Here is a 12739-nt window from a genome sequence, read left to right on the forward strand (position 1 = left end):
GTGCATTTGTAGTGTCTGCCCCAGAGGCTCTCATTACTGAAACCAAGATTTAGCCTTGGCATTAATACTGATTTGCTTTTCATTTTACCAGCTTTTTAATTTTTAATGAGTTTCATCTCCACTCACAGATTCTCCTAACCATACATTATCCTATGATGCGATAATAAAATCTGAAGGTTAAAGCTGTGTATCCAACGTCCCTTTGTTCCACCACGAATACACTGTCCTAACTTTTAGGGCCCATTGTCAGAGAAGTGATGTCATGGTAACTAAAGGTAGAGTGCCTTCAGATTTCCAGTTCGTTATCAGAACAGCTATGGAGCCATCTCAGCTGAAGGCTGAGGTACTGACCTCAATAAATTACCTGTCCTAGCAGTGACTTTTCTTGCTTTCCATTCTGCTCAGTATTTTGCCATCCTCACTGGCTCTATCAGTTTTGTGAGGTTTTCCTCCAGCATGTTCATGTCCAGCAGTCAGACCCAGAGCCTACTGGTAACATTATGAAAGGCCTTAAATGGTAACAGTAGGGTGCAGTCTTTCAAAGCATTTGTTTATTTGTAGGATGTGGTCTTTTGAAGCATCTGTTCGTGAGGTAGCAATCAAAGTTTTTGCTGGGCTCACCAAATACTTGAAATCATTACCATATTTCAAACAGGATGTACAAACTCTGCAAATAAGAACTCTGAAGAACTTTAGAACTTTTGAAGGAATTCTACAAACCTCAGGTAGAAGATCCTACAGTTTTCCAGGTGTTCAGCCTTTTAACAGTATCAGGGAGTGCCTGGAATTATGTTGGGCTACATTGTGTCCTGCTGAATTTTGACACAGAAGGCTTAAATCAGATACTTTATGTAATTGCAGTTCATTGAGCGCTTTTTGGTGCCTGACTTGGACTGAAAACAATATTCTGCCACTTGGAACATTCCTAGTCTGCCAAATGGGAGACTTTATTTGATGCCAAATAGACCTCTTCATTTTGCAGTCAGTATTTTGCTGTGATTCTTGACATAGCTGTTACTACCAATTTCATGATTTTTCAGTGAGCACTGTAGGCAGAACACTGATCTCCTTATGCATATTAATGAATTTTTAATATAAAAGGAATGCCTATCATTAATTAGTTAGCATAAACATTGGAGAACTAAAAAGGCAATGGGCAATGATGCTATTTTATTGCTTTAAAATATAAAAGGCAATAAAATGGAAATAATACTTTTGCTGTCATATAGTGTTTTCAGAAATACCAACACCACTATATAACAACTGGAAGTTCCTGTACTTATGATAATAATGTGTGTGTTTGAAGATAACTACATTCAATATATTTTGATTCTACAGGTGTCACAGTACTGTATATTAAGAAATGAAAAAAACTTTATAAATGCATTTCTGCAAAAATGTACTCAGAATCAACTTTATTTATAGCTCACACCTTTTTTTTTGCTAAAAATGCATAGTCATTACATATACAGTAGTCAGCATCCAAAAGTGTACAAAGAATAAATTTTCAAACCCTCCCAACAGAACAAAACAAAATTCACACTTTTTTTGTTCATTGCATGCACAGACCCTTAAACGTGATACCTCTTACTAAAGCGTGCTTGAATCTCTAGCAAACAGAATTGACTTGCTATAAACTGTTTCTCCATACTATCAACCTCCAGCTACAGCCACAAATCCTAAGGTGTTCACATGAAATAGCGAAGCCCTATGTCCGAATCCTCCATGCTCTGAGTATGGCCCAGGAAGCAATTGCCCTGAAAGTAGAAGTCTGCTGGTGGCAGAACAGGGAACTTTGAGCAAAAGCCTGCTTCCTTTGTCTTGGTCATTAATTTATTACTGAATTCAGTGGAATGAAGCAGCATCTGTCTAAGCAAGTTGTGAAAATAATTTAACTTTATTCCACACCCAGCTCCAAGACACTAACTGCCTTGAATGGAGGTCTGTGTCCTCAGTGCATGTGACACTTCCTCGGCATCTTGCATCTCATCTGAGGAGAAGAGGGTAAAGTCTCAGCTGTAACTTGGGTGTTGGTTGTGTAGCCCTGACTTACAGGTGTCTAACAGAAGCTGGGAAGATAGTCGGATAGGGCGAATTTTATTTATTATTGTAGAGGCTTTAACTTAATGAACCACTCAAACCCTTTGATGTCTTTGTTGTCTTTTTTTTTCTTTTTTTGGTCTCCACTACTGCTGCCTGTTAGAAAAGCTCTTAAAAACATTGTCCTCTACTCAGTGGTGCTGTTTGTATCAGTCCTTCCATGAGAAGGGTGGAGTGGGTTAGCAGGATGATTAGTCAGGGCTCCACGGCAAAGGAAGAGCACGCATATGTGATAAGAAGATCCAAGTTCAGTTTTCACTCAAGAATAGGCTTGGCTCCATGCTGTTGGTTTTGGGGAATGGGAGGGGAAAAGAGAAAGCTGCTTGTCTGAGCAATATAATGTTCCCAAATGATTACACGTCTATTGAAAAGTTTCGTTCAGTTAACATATTTTTAACTCTGATAAGAAGTAGCGTGAAGTAGGTTGAAATTCCCAATGGCAATTGAGACATATTCATAGTCTTACAGACACTGATGGGAAATCTTGCTCCATTGTTTCACGGTAACTGGAATACAATCCATGGCTAAATGACCAAGGAGGCCTCATGTCAGCATTACAATGCCCCTTGGTACAAGTCACCAGTGAGAATTTCTGAAGAGTACTTAACTCATGTATGTTTTCTCTTTACTCCTGACCCTTAGGCGTTTAGTCAGCCTGTTACTACTGCTTAGGTCTTGATTGCCCCTCACCTGAAGCCAGTGGAAATTTTGCCATCAGCTCCAAAGGACAGAGGATGTGAATGTCCTAGGAGTATGGCAATGATGAGGGTTTATCCCAAGAGTTCATGATCTAGAAATGTTCATGTTCAACTCCCTGCGAGATGAGGAGCTATGGAAAAATATAACATTCTCTCTGCCGGAGTTCAGTAATATTTCTTCTTAGCACCTAGGAGGGTCTTTGCATTTTTAAGTGCTTTACAAACATTAGCTAGTCTTCAGAGCAACCCTGCGAGGTAGGTAAGGTATATTGTCCCCATCTTACAGATGTGGAAACTGAGAAACAGAGGGTCAAATTCAACCCTGGTACAATTCCAGTGTTCTACATGAATTAAATTCATTCAAAATGAACACAGTTTAAACAACTTGCCCTAGATTACGGAACAGGTAGTGGCAAAGCAGGGACAAGAACCCAGGAGTGCCCGACTCCTCAGCTTGTTACTGGCCACTTGGTCATTTTTACTCTCATAGGCAATGAAAAACAGCATAAGCTGGGCAATTATTACAGGTATGATTTGCTTCTGTAAGGCATGTGGATGGTAACCAACTGAGTTAAGTGCAATAATACTTTATGAATGTGCCGCCTCAGAGAGCTTAATTAAACATGAAGTAAAACTTTCATACTGTCATTTTTTGCAGGTGCACTGTTGACAAAAACCCAACATAGCTGGATTCAGCAAATAAATAATAAGCACAACACTTGGACAACTAAGCAAAACTATCATTTTAGCAAAAAACAATGTGTCTCTACTTTTAACTCCTAAATTTCTACAAGTGCAGCATGCAGATGAAACCTTTCCCTTTGTTTCCAGACTGCAGACTCCAGTCTTGCTACTGAAGCAGCTCAGAGCTGTACAGATGTCCTGGATAGTGACATTCAAATGAACACACTGCAGAAGAAGTAGTGGTGTATTGCCACAGAGTACGGGTGAATTACTACAGACCAGGTATATCAATCTTACACAAAGATGAGCTTAAAGCTTACAGGTTACTCAGACGTGCCCAGAAGCTAGGCTTATTGAATATATGCCAATGTGTAGACTGCAGTTCTAGGCACATGCTGATTGCAAGGTGGGGGGGGCTCTGTCCGTGCCACCAACGCTCCAGGAACTGGCCCCATCAACAATCGGTTCTCATTGGCACAGGTATGTCAGTCTGAAGGTCAGTGTTGGCCAAACACAGAAAGACACATAGGCATTTTCAGGCCATCACCTCATCTTCCATCCCCCACACAGATTCTACCACAGAAGGCCTGAAAAGCCTTTTTGGTTTTAAAGATGAGCTGTGGAATCCACAGTGTAGACCTTATGGCAGGTACTCAGGCAATAAAAACATTATGACAGGTACTTATGCAAAAGAGTTTGTTTTCTAGGATGTCCTTATGCATCTAGTCTGCAGGTTACACCTCCTGTCTATGCTCTGGACACACCTATGATGTTCAGCCATGTGTGCTTTCACACCAAAAAGAGATCCCACACCCTTACAAGCCACACAAACGCTGACATTGACTTCTACATGAGCAAATTCAAGCATTATAATTATAGATATCTTGTTCCACTTTTAACCTCTTTAACTCAGTTTTGTTCTGTCCATATTTATGGAGACTGGCTATTGGACATGGCAAATGGAGCAATTATCTACATACATGTCCTTCACTGAATAAACACAGACGCTCAGGTAGCATTTCCCTAGATATTCTCCACACTTACTGTAACTTTTTAATTTGTAGCCACATTTTAAACAAGCAAACAGACAAATGTACATTAATTAGAACTCTTAAAATCTAATCACATCTCCCTGTACCCATTCACTCCTGATTCATACAGCCTGCTTACATTGGCTCAGAGAGCAGTACTGGCAACCAGCATAAACAAATAATTCCACGAGGTGCTCAGGCCCATACACGTGCCTCAACATTTTGCCAATAGAAACTTTTAAATGAAGCAAATTCCTTAATATCAGGGCCAGGTACCAAATCTGCAGCATGACTGAGGCTCACAGGCAACTCTGGTAACAGCAGTAAGATTCCAGTAAAATTGCAGTTGGTTGCAATCCAACCTTTATACTGTTATCTGTCGTTGAGATATATATAGACGACCCTGTGTAGCCCAACTGCAAATATCAAATGTATTTTTACAAGTTAGCAACAGCCTTTTTTGTCATTGCCTCTTGAGATGCCCTCTGCATTGTGACTGACAAGCACAAATATAATTCATTATACAGTATGCTTGAAAAGCCTTTTTTAACATTTGGCTTTTACTGTTGCTTGTTTCTGAGCTGTCTTCTAGTGCTGAGATTTGCTGTCCCTGGCCTTTTTGATTTCTTTCTTAGTTTTTAATTGCTGGTTGGACACGCTAGTGGCATCTCCCAGGCAAACCCTTTCTACATAATTAGTTCTGAAACTTGGATGAGTCATTGGGCTCTAAGTACCACATCTCTATTATTTTAACTTGAATACAGCACATCTCAAAGATTTTGGCCTCTTTTTGCAGTTGTGGAAATTCATAGGATGACATCGTTGCAGGTCTTGATCCATTTGCTTTCTACTGTGAGTTTCCAGGGGGTTTTCTACAATACAAAGCACGTTTCAAAGCATAACAGTATTGTGAACCAGCCTCCTCTCCCAGTGGTGCAGATTGTTTTCTGCTTTATTGGCAGTTGAATAAAGCAATGCCATATTTATGACAAAAGTTAGTGAAAATATGTAAAATTAAAAATACTTCAAGTCGTTTTCATTTTCTTTTAATGCAGGTTGACAAATGAAAACAGCACAGACAGCCACACAGGGCCATGCTGGTTATTATGGTCCATCAGTGATAACTCAAGAGGCCACGGTTTGGGAACTGCTGTTTCAGAAAACTCTAGCCAATCTCAAGACACCACAAGCGACCCTACCACAAATTATACACCAGCAGAATTGTGGCTGGCAGAGAGGACATATTTTTGTTAGACCATTCTCATCATTCACTAAGAATCTAAAAGATCCAAACCATTGTATTTAAAATGGATTGAGGTAAAAGATAAAATGAAGTGGGTGTCATTTTCTTTTAGCTTATGCACTTTCATAGGAAAATTTTCGCAAAGCTGACATTGGTACAGGACATATCAATTATTGGTTTCTGTGATGGTTCTGACCTGTATTAAGGATTTGACCTCACAATCCCTAGCTGTAGTCCTTCCTATATTCCCATAATAAACCAAGGGGGCTTTGTCTTACAGAAGTCTGTGGGGCTGCACTCTTGGGGTTCGGATGCCATGTCCATCAAAATGGGAAAGATCCAAGCAGAAATGTATTTCCACAACAGGGGCAAAGAGACTGAGTTAAAGAACCACTATGCTGTTGTGCAGCATGACACCAGCATCTCCTAAGGAAGTACCACCCTTCGTTTTGCAAATGGGGTATACAAGCAGTTTCTCACCTGAACTTCAAGTTGTAACCCCTTTGTGTAATATTATTGCATACTTGTTCTGTCAGACAAAATCAAAATGCATCTGTTTAAAATCTGTACATAGTTTACAAAAATGTCTTTCTACAGAGAGCAAGTTCAAGCTATAGTTAGCTGTTTGTCGTGTGAGCAGGATAATTCCTGGGTTGCTGTGAAAAGGTACTGCTTTGGAAGATGTCTCATAATTCTTGTCTTTGAGCTCCCCCAAAGCTCTGAAAGAGGACTTCAAAACACCCAGCTGCAGTTAATCAAAATAGGAAAAGGTGGGGAATGATGCAAAAGTGCCAGTATCCAGTACTTGCAGAGCCAGGTTTTAGGTCCGGAACCCAGATTCAGCAGTACCTTATTCTGCAACTAATCTTAGGATGGTGAATCCGACAGAGTGCTCTAATTAAAGAGCAGAAGAAACCAGTTCTATGTAATTCTTTAAAAGATCCAGAATGAGATCACATGCATCAGTTATTCTCTTTACATACACAGAACTCCCATCGAGCTTGGCAGGGGCTTATAGAAAGCCTGGCATCTGACTTTGACTCTAAAGGGCTGATTTGGGGGTGATTTACCAGGGAAGATAAAGGGGCCCCTTAGCAACCCGCTTAAAACAACAGATGTTCCTGAGTGCTGGGGGAAGAGCCGTGCCATTATGCAGTACCCCCCTTCTCCCCCCGCCCCTGCTCCAAACCAGTTTGACCCCTTTCTGGTTCAGTTATTTTACATATCCCTCTATTTTATTTTAGTATCCGAGTGCTTACACCAACCACTCACTGCCTGTCTAATTAAAGTCTCTCCATCAACTGGTAATTCCATAATAATTCACAGCTGTTTTTCCTCCCTCTGTTAAATCTATTGTTCCCTGGCTGAAAAGGCTGCAAGACCTTAAAAACTATGGATAGCTATCGATTTGTTTGCATTTAAAATCCAGTATGTGGCCACAAAGGCCTGTTACAGTATCACAGAGGAAGATAAATGTCAGTGCATAATCTGCTAGGAAATCTCACACAGGAGTTGATTAAAAGTCTATGAGTAATCATTGCACAAGTGTCTTCAGATGTATATATATATACACACATATATATGTAGCTAATAAATATATAGCTATATATATAAATATATATGTATATACAGAGCTAGTTTAAAACTAATCGTTATGAAATTAGTAAGTGGCATTCACAGTTCATGCATTCTTCCTAGTAGCAGAGCTAGATTATTTCAGCTTATACTCTAAGCAGCAACATACCAGTAAGCGTTTGCTTGCTTCCCCTGGTAACCTAGTAGTTTAAAGAACACGAGCAGTTCCGCCATGGTCATTTTCTCTGGCAACTCTCCATGAAAGGGACCTGGCTTTTCCACAGGTGCGTTTCCCCAAGATTTCACAGCATCTTCAGGACATGGTGGAGCTGGTCTGAAGGTCACTGGCCCGAGGGTCTCCGGCCCAAGGGCCACTGGTATGGTAGCTGCTGTCCCAAGGGTCACCGACCTAGCTAGTCCTGCTTGCAGAGGTCTGCAACGTTGAGGAACCTCCTGACAACCACGGCCAGGCAGAGTGCCAGGAGCAGCATATACCCCACAGTGCCCAGGTAGGTGGGGGCGGCCAGGGGTGCCTTGAGGAACTCGGCCAGCCCGTCTTCCACATAGTGCACCTGGTCGTAGATGCTGAGGAAGGTGAAGATGTGGAATAGCTGGTGGCTGTGCCCCACGATGTCGAAGAGCCCTGGCTGGATCCGCTCAGGGATTTTGCTGACATTGAAGAAGGCGGCCACCAGCAGCCAGCAGTAGCGTCGGTAGAAGTAGACAAAGAGCGTGGGGTTGCGGGTGCGGAGGTCAAAGAGGAGGCTCTCCAGCATGATGGGGCAGGCCATGCTCAGCGGCATGGCGAAGACGAAGGTGCGCACGGCGAAGGGGTAGGCGCAGCAGGCGGCGCGGCTGCGGCAGCAGGCAGCCGTGCAGCCCACGGCCAGCGCCAGGGCAATGGGCAGCACCAGGGCGCGGTAGGCCGCGATGGGCAGGCTGCAGTCCAGCTGCCAGCCCAGCCGCTGCTGCACGTAGCGGCTCATGGCACTGGCGTCTAGCAGGCTCAGCCCTGGCAGCAGGTAGTAGGAGTAGGCCACGGTGCTGGCAAAGCCGTAGTAGCTGATGGAGGCGTAGTCCAGGTAGAAGAAGGCGGCGCGGAGGCGCGGGGAGAGGCAGCTGAAGAGATGGGCCGTGCAGCTCATGGCAAAGGTGAGCAGCACCCCCGACGCGTAGCACCAGAGGGGCAGCAGGGCCGGGTGGTGGAAGGGCACGTCCCCGGCGCCCCGCAGCAGCAGCAGCCGCCCGAAGCGGCTGAGGAAGAGCAGCAGCGGGATGAAGTGGGTCCAGAAGTTGAGGGTCTCGTTGGTGGGCTGCAGCACCGAGGCCAGGCACTCCTGTGCCGAGCAGTGCAGCCGCCGGTAGCCCGAGAGGATGAAGCACTCCACGAAGTCCTCGGGCACCTCGTCCCACCGCAGCAGGGCGGCAGGGCGAGGAGGCGGCGCCGTCTCCTCCTTGTCCCCCTCGCCCGCCGGCATGCTGCCGGCCCCGGGCCCCCCGGCCGCCCCCGGCCCACCGCCCGCCGCCGCGCCCCGCCGCCCGGGCGAGGTAGAGCCACCGCTCCTGCAGCCGCCGGCGGAGGAGCAGCGGTGGCTCTGCGCTTCTTCTTCTCCTCCTCCTCCTCCTCCGCCGCCGCCGCCGCCGCCCCCGCCCCCGGCAGCATCACTCATTGCAGCAGGGGCACTAGCGGCATCGCCGCGGCTCCTCCCGCCCCGCCACCCGGCATCGCGGTAACTGGAAACCGGCGGCGCATCCAGCGCTCCCGGGGAGCGGGGAGAGACGCCCCCGCCGCCCCGGGTAGGGTTTCCCGGGGAAGGAGGCGCTGGACACCCGACCCGCCGTTAATGATTGATGCGGCCGGGGCCGGGCCGGGCAGTGCAGAGCCCCCGGGGCCGCTCTCCGGCGGGGCGAGGGACGGCAGGGCCGGCGGCAGGCGGGCAGACCCGCCGCTTTGTGCGGGGCCCTTCCCGCGGGGGCGTTTGGGTGGAAAAAGCACAAAGGGGACGCGGCACCCGCTGCCCGCGGGTGGCTAAAGCCCCGGGAAGGGGGAGCGGGACCCCGCCGGGCTGGGAGATCCCCAGCAGGCGGGACAGACCTGGGAAATACCCCCAGACCGGGCGACATGTGGCAGCTGGGAGGATTTCCGCCGCGTGTGGCTCAGGGAGGCCGCCTGAGACCTGGTTTCTGTGGTGACATTATCTCATGCGATGAATGCAACCCTTAGGGAAAACGTTCCCGGCCAGGCGGGAAAGGGCGTCCGTCGCACTGACACATCGGGCACCCACCTTATCTCCGCGCTCCAAGCGGGGCGGCTCGGGGGAGACTCGGTAACGGGCTGACAGTAGCTGCTCTGTGTTGATCCGTAGACAAATCCCACATTTATCGGCGGTGCGGTTATGCAAGCGGCACAGTTACATAATTGGAATCTAAAAATACAGGGAAAAGCACCGTACGCGTGTTACTGTACCTTAATGTGTCTGAAGTAAATAAAAGGCAGTGTGGAAACATGAGTAACTATTGCAGGTGCAGGTGGGAACCAGAGCCAGGAATTGCTCTCCGCTGTTCCAAAGTGTTTCCTTTTTGTTTGTTTCAGACGGTCTTAAACGTCTGATAGCTCTGGGTTTTCAAATGTCTGTCATACATGGTGATATTCAGATATATATGTATGGTCACACAGTATAAACCAAGGTCCAGTGGAATTAGGACACTCTGTCCAAAGATTTTTATAAAAATCTTCTATTCAATAGTCAGTCATGATAACATGCAAAATCTGAACATGGTGGTAATCAGAAATGCGGTTTTTAAAACTGACACAAAAAGGTAGTAAAAACGTGTTGCCAAAAGTGATTTTCAATGCGTTTTTTTGTCACAGTAAAAATATTGTTTTTACGGAACTGTCAAAAGTAGGGCAGACTGGTGACACTGCTTATAATCTTTATAAAAGTTACACAGGAGTCCTGCTGGGAAAATAAACACAACTGAACAGTGCTGAAAAGCCAAGGGGAGGAGTAAAATATTAAACTGAGAGATCTATTTTTTTTTAGGTAACGGGCCTAACGTGCTCTGATGCCCATGCGTTCCAGAGGGCGAGAGGGTGGGTGAGGGCGCCTGGCGGCGTGCAGGGACGCACCGGCCACGCACTCCTCGAGCAGTGGCTGACAGAGGGCTCTGCGCAACCTGCCTGCAGCGAGCCTCCGCCGCACCAGGGGCGAGCAGGGCCCCCCGCGCTGTGGGCTCTGCAGTGTGTGATTCAGGGAGAGGAAAGGCTCTCCGGGATTAAATGAAAACTGCTCAGCCCCTGGTAGAGGTCAGGATTCTAAAGGCGCTGCTCTGTACTAGAGAGGCTGCCCTGAAGAAGAGACAGGCTGGATGCTACACCATTTGCCGCATCACCACAGATGGATGAGGTGGTGGTGGTGGGGCTGTTTGAAGGTACCTCCGCCCCTGCCCTGCTCACCACACCACACCCACAGGCGCTGCTCCGTAGGGCTCTGGTGATCATCCCCCCAGTCCCTAAGCGATACTTCCATCTACAGTGGTGGGCGCCATTGCAGGCTCTAGGGAAGATGACCGAAGCGACCGTGATCTTCAGCCTCCCTCATCAAGGTCAGATGAGGAGAGGTGGTTGACTGGGAGCAATCTGGTTTTAGACCTGCGCTAAAGAGCCTGTTGGAAAGCCACCAGCAGCTGTTGCAACAGATGGTGTCTAAAGAACAACAGCATCCACCGCAGATCGGGAACTGCTGGCCTTGCAGCAGCAGCAGGGCTCGTTTGACAAGTTCTGACTTTCCTACAACCTCCACATTTCTGGGATGTGGGAGGTGTTCAGCCCTCTTGCCTTGGGGTGTACTGGGGTATCACCTGGCTTCCTGGGAGAAACACCCACTGGGTTTGTGTTTCCGAGGGAGGCAGCCCGGGCGGGAGGAGCAGGTGAGGTTTGCTTGTGGGTCAAGACTGACACAGTGCCGGTGGCCGTGGGACTGGCTGGGTATTGGTGGAGATACGCATTAACACTGCAAAGAAGATAAATGTCTGGAAATTTCTCCCTACTGTTCATGTCTTCCTGTAATATTTTAAGACGTCTTAAAATAATATTTAGGTGGATGGGGGCTTTCTGTTTTGCAGAGACAAGAAACACTTGAGAGATGTCTACGTACCGGCTCCTCTGGAGGAAGCACAGGCTCATGGTAGTGATTTGGTTTTGTTTGCTTTGTCCCTGGTGAGTTTAGCTGTGTGCTACAGATAAATACAAGCAGTGTAAAATAAATATAAATTTTATTTTCCCTGCCTCTATGCAGGGATCCAGCTTTGGTTTTTCCCAAGTGCTCTGCTGATGTCACACACGTGCATAACCTGGGTCTCCCTGTCTGGCCAGAAAGTGCCATGGCGATCTCAGAGCTTCTAACAATCACAGTTCACATCATCGCCAAGTGACAGCAATGTAGCTTTAGCAGCCACATTAATGAAACTCATTACCAATGATCTGGTCCTTTTGCTTTTTTCCAAGGCTGCCTCATCACAGGGGAGAATGGTCTCTGAGGACAGATTGGGCTTTCATAAAGACAACTGCATACATCTTACATTGAGTTAATTATTCTGCTCCCAAGCCAGCTGTGGAGCAGTGTACTGGGAACCTTACAATTTAAAGCACTTACATCCTCAAAATAGTCTCTTATTCATATGTAGTACATCAAGGATAGTATTACATGACTATTATGTGGTGGGCAAGGGAAAATCAGGGCATTTGGAGGTCACCGAGAGGAGTCCACGTAATGTAGCACGTGAAGTGGCCTCAGTGCATTTTTCTAAACCAGAGTTTATATTTAGAAAGGCCTGGTCTGTACCTACCAGGGTTTCTTCTAGCACATGTAGAATTTTCTGCAGGCTTTCTCTCCAAATAACCCTTGAGAAGATTCCTAAAACACTGGTGAAGGCACTGCCTAATGAGGTAAGTAGTGGAAGGTAATGAGCGCTGGCTGAAGACTCAAAGAAAAGGATGTGCCAAAATACCAAATGTGGGTTTGTTTCTACGTTATACTTTTGTTTTGTTCATTTCACAAGGTATCATTTTGTCTGAATTACTTCAACCATCCCCAGTGAAATTATGCTTTTTATTTAGAAAAAAAAAAAAGCTGAATTTATCTTTTGCACTCTAACATACTCAGCACACTAGGGAAGAGGTCGTACTTAGCCCTCCTATTACCCATTGCCTTTCTGAATGACTAAAGAAATTAACTTAAACCTACCACTAGAGAGAAAGTCCTCTTGTGTACAAGCAAAGGTGCTGTTTGGAAGATTTAAGATGCTTTTGAAGATATACCTTCAGCCTCACCCAACTCAACCCACTCATACTGGCAAACATCAATCTTAAGAGCTCTTGCTTGTCATAATCCTTTACCATACAACTC

At 46.2% G+C, this 12739-nt stretch overlaps 1 protein-coding gene across 1 annotated transcript; it reads right to left on the bottom strand.

Annotated features, from left to right (window-relative positions):
* Positions 1 to 1386: 1386 nt before the first annotated feature.
* PAQR9 (progestin and adipoQ receptor family member 9) lies at positions 1387 to 10277 on the bottom strand. The gene has a single exon (XM_075098857.1). The coding sequence runs from the start codon at positions 8999 to 9001 to the stop codon at positions 7745 to 7747; it is 1257 nt and encodes a 418-aa protein (XP_074954958.1). The 5' UTR covers positions 9002 to 10277; the 3' UTR covers positions 1387 to 7744.
* Between the last annotated feature and the right edge of the window lie 2462 nt (positions 10278 to 12739).

Source organism: Phalacrocorax aristotelis, chromosome 7 (assembly GCF_949628215.1).
Source record: "Phalacrocorax aristotelis chromosome 7, bGulAri2.1, whole genome shotgun sequence".
NCBI classification, from domain to species: domain Eukaryota; kingdom Metazoa; phylum Chordata; class Aves; order Suliformes; family Phalacrocoracidae; genus Phalacrocorax; species Phalacrocorax aristotelis.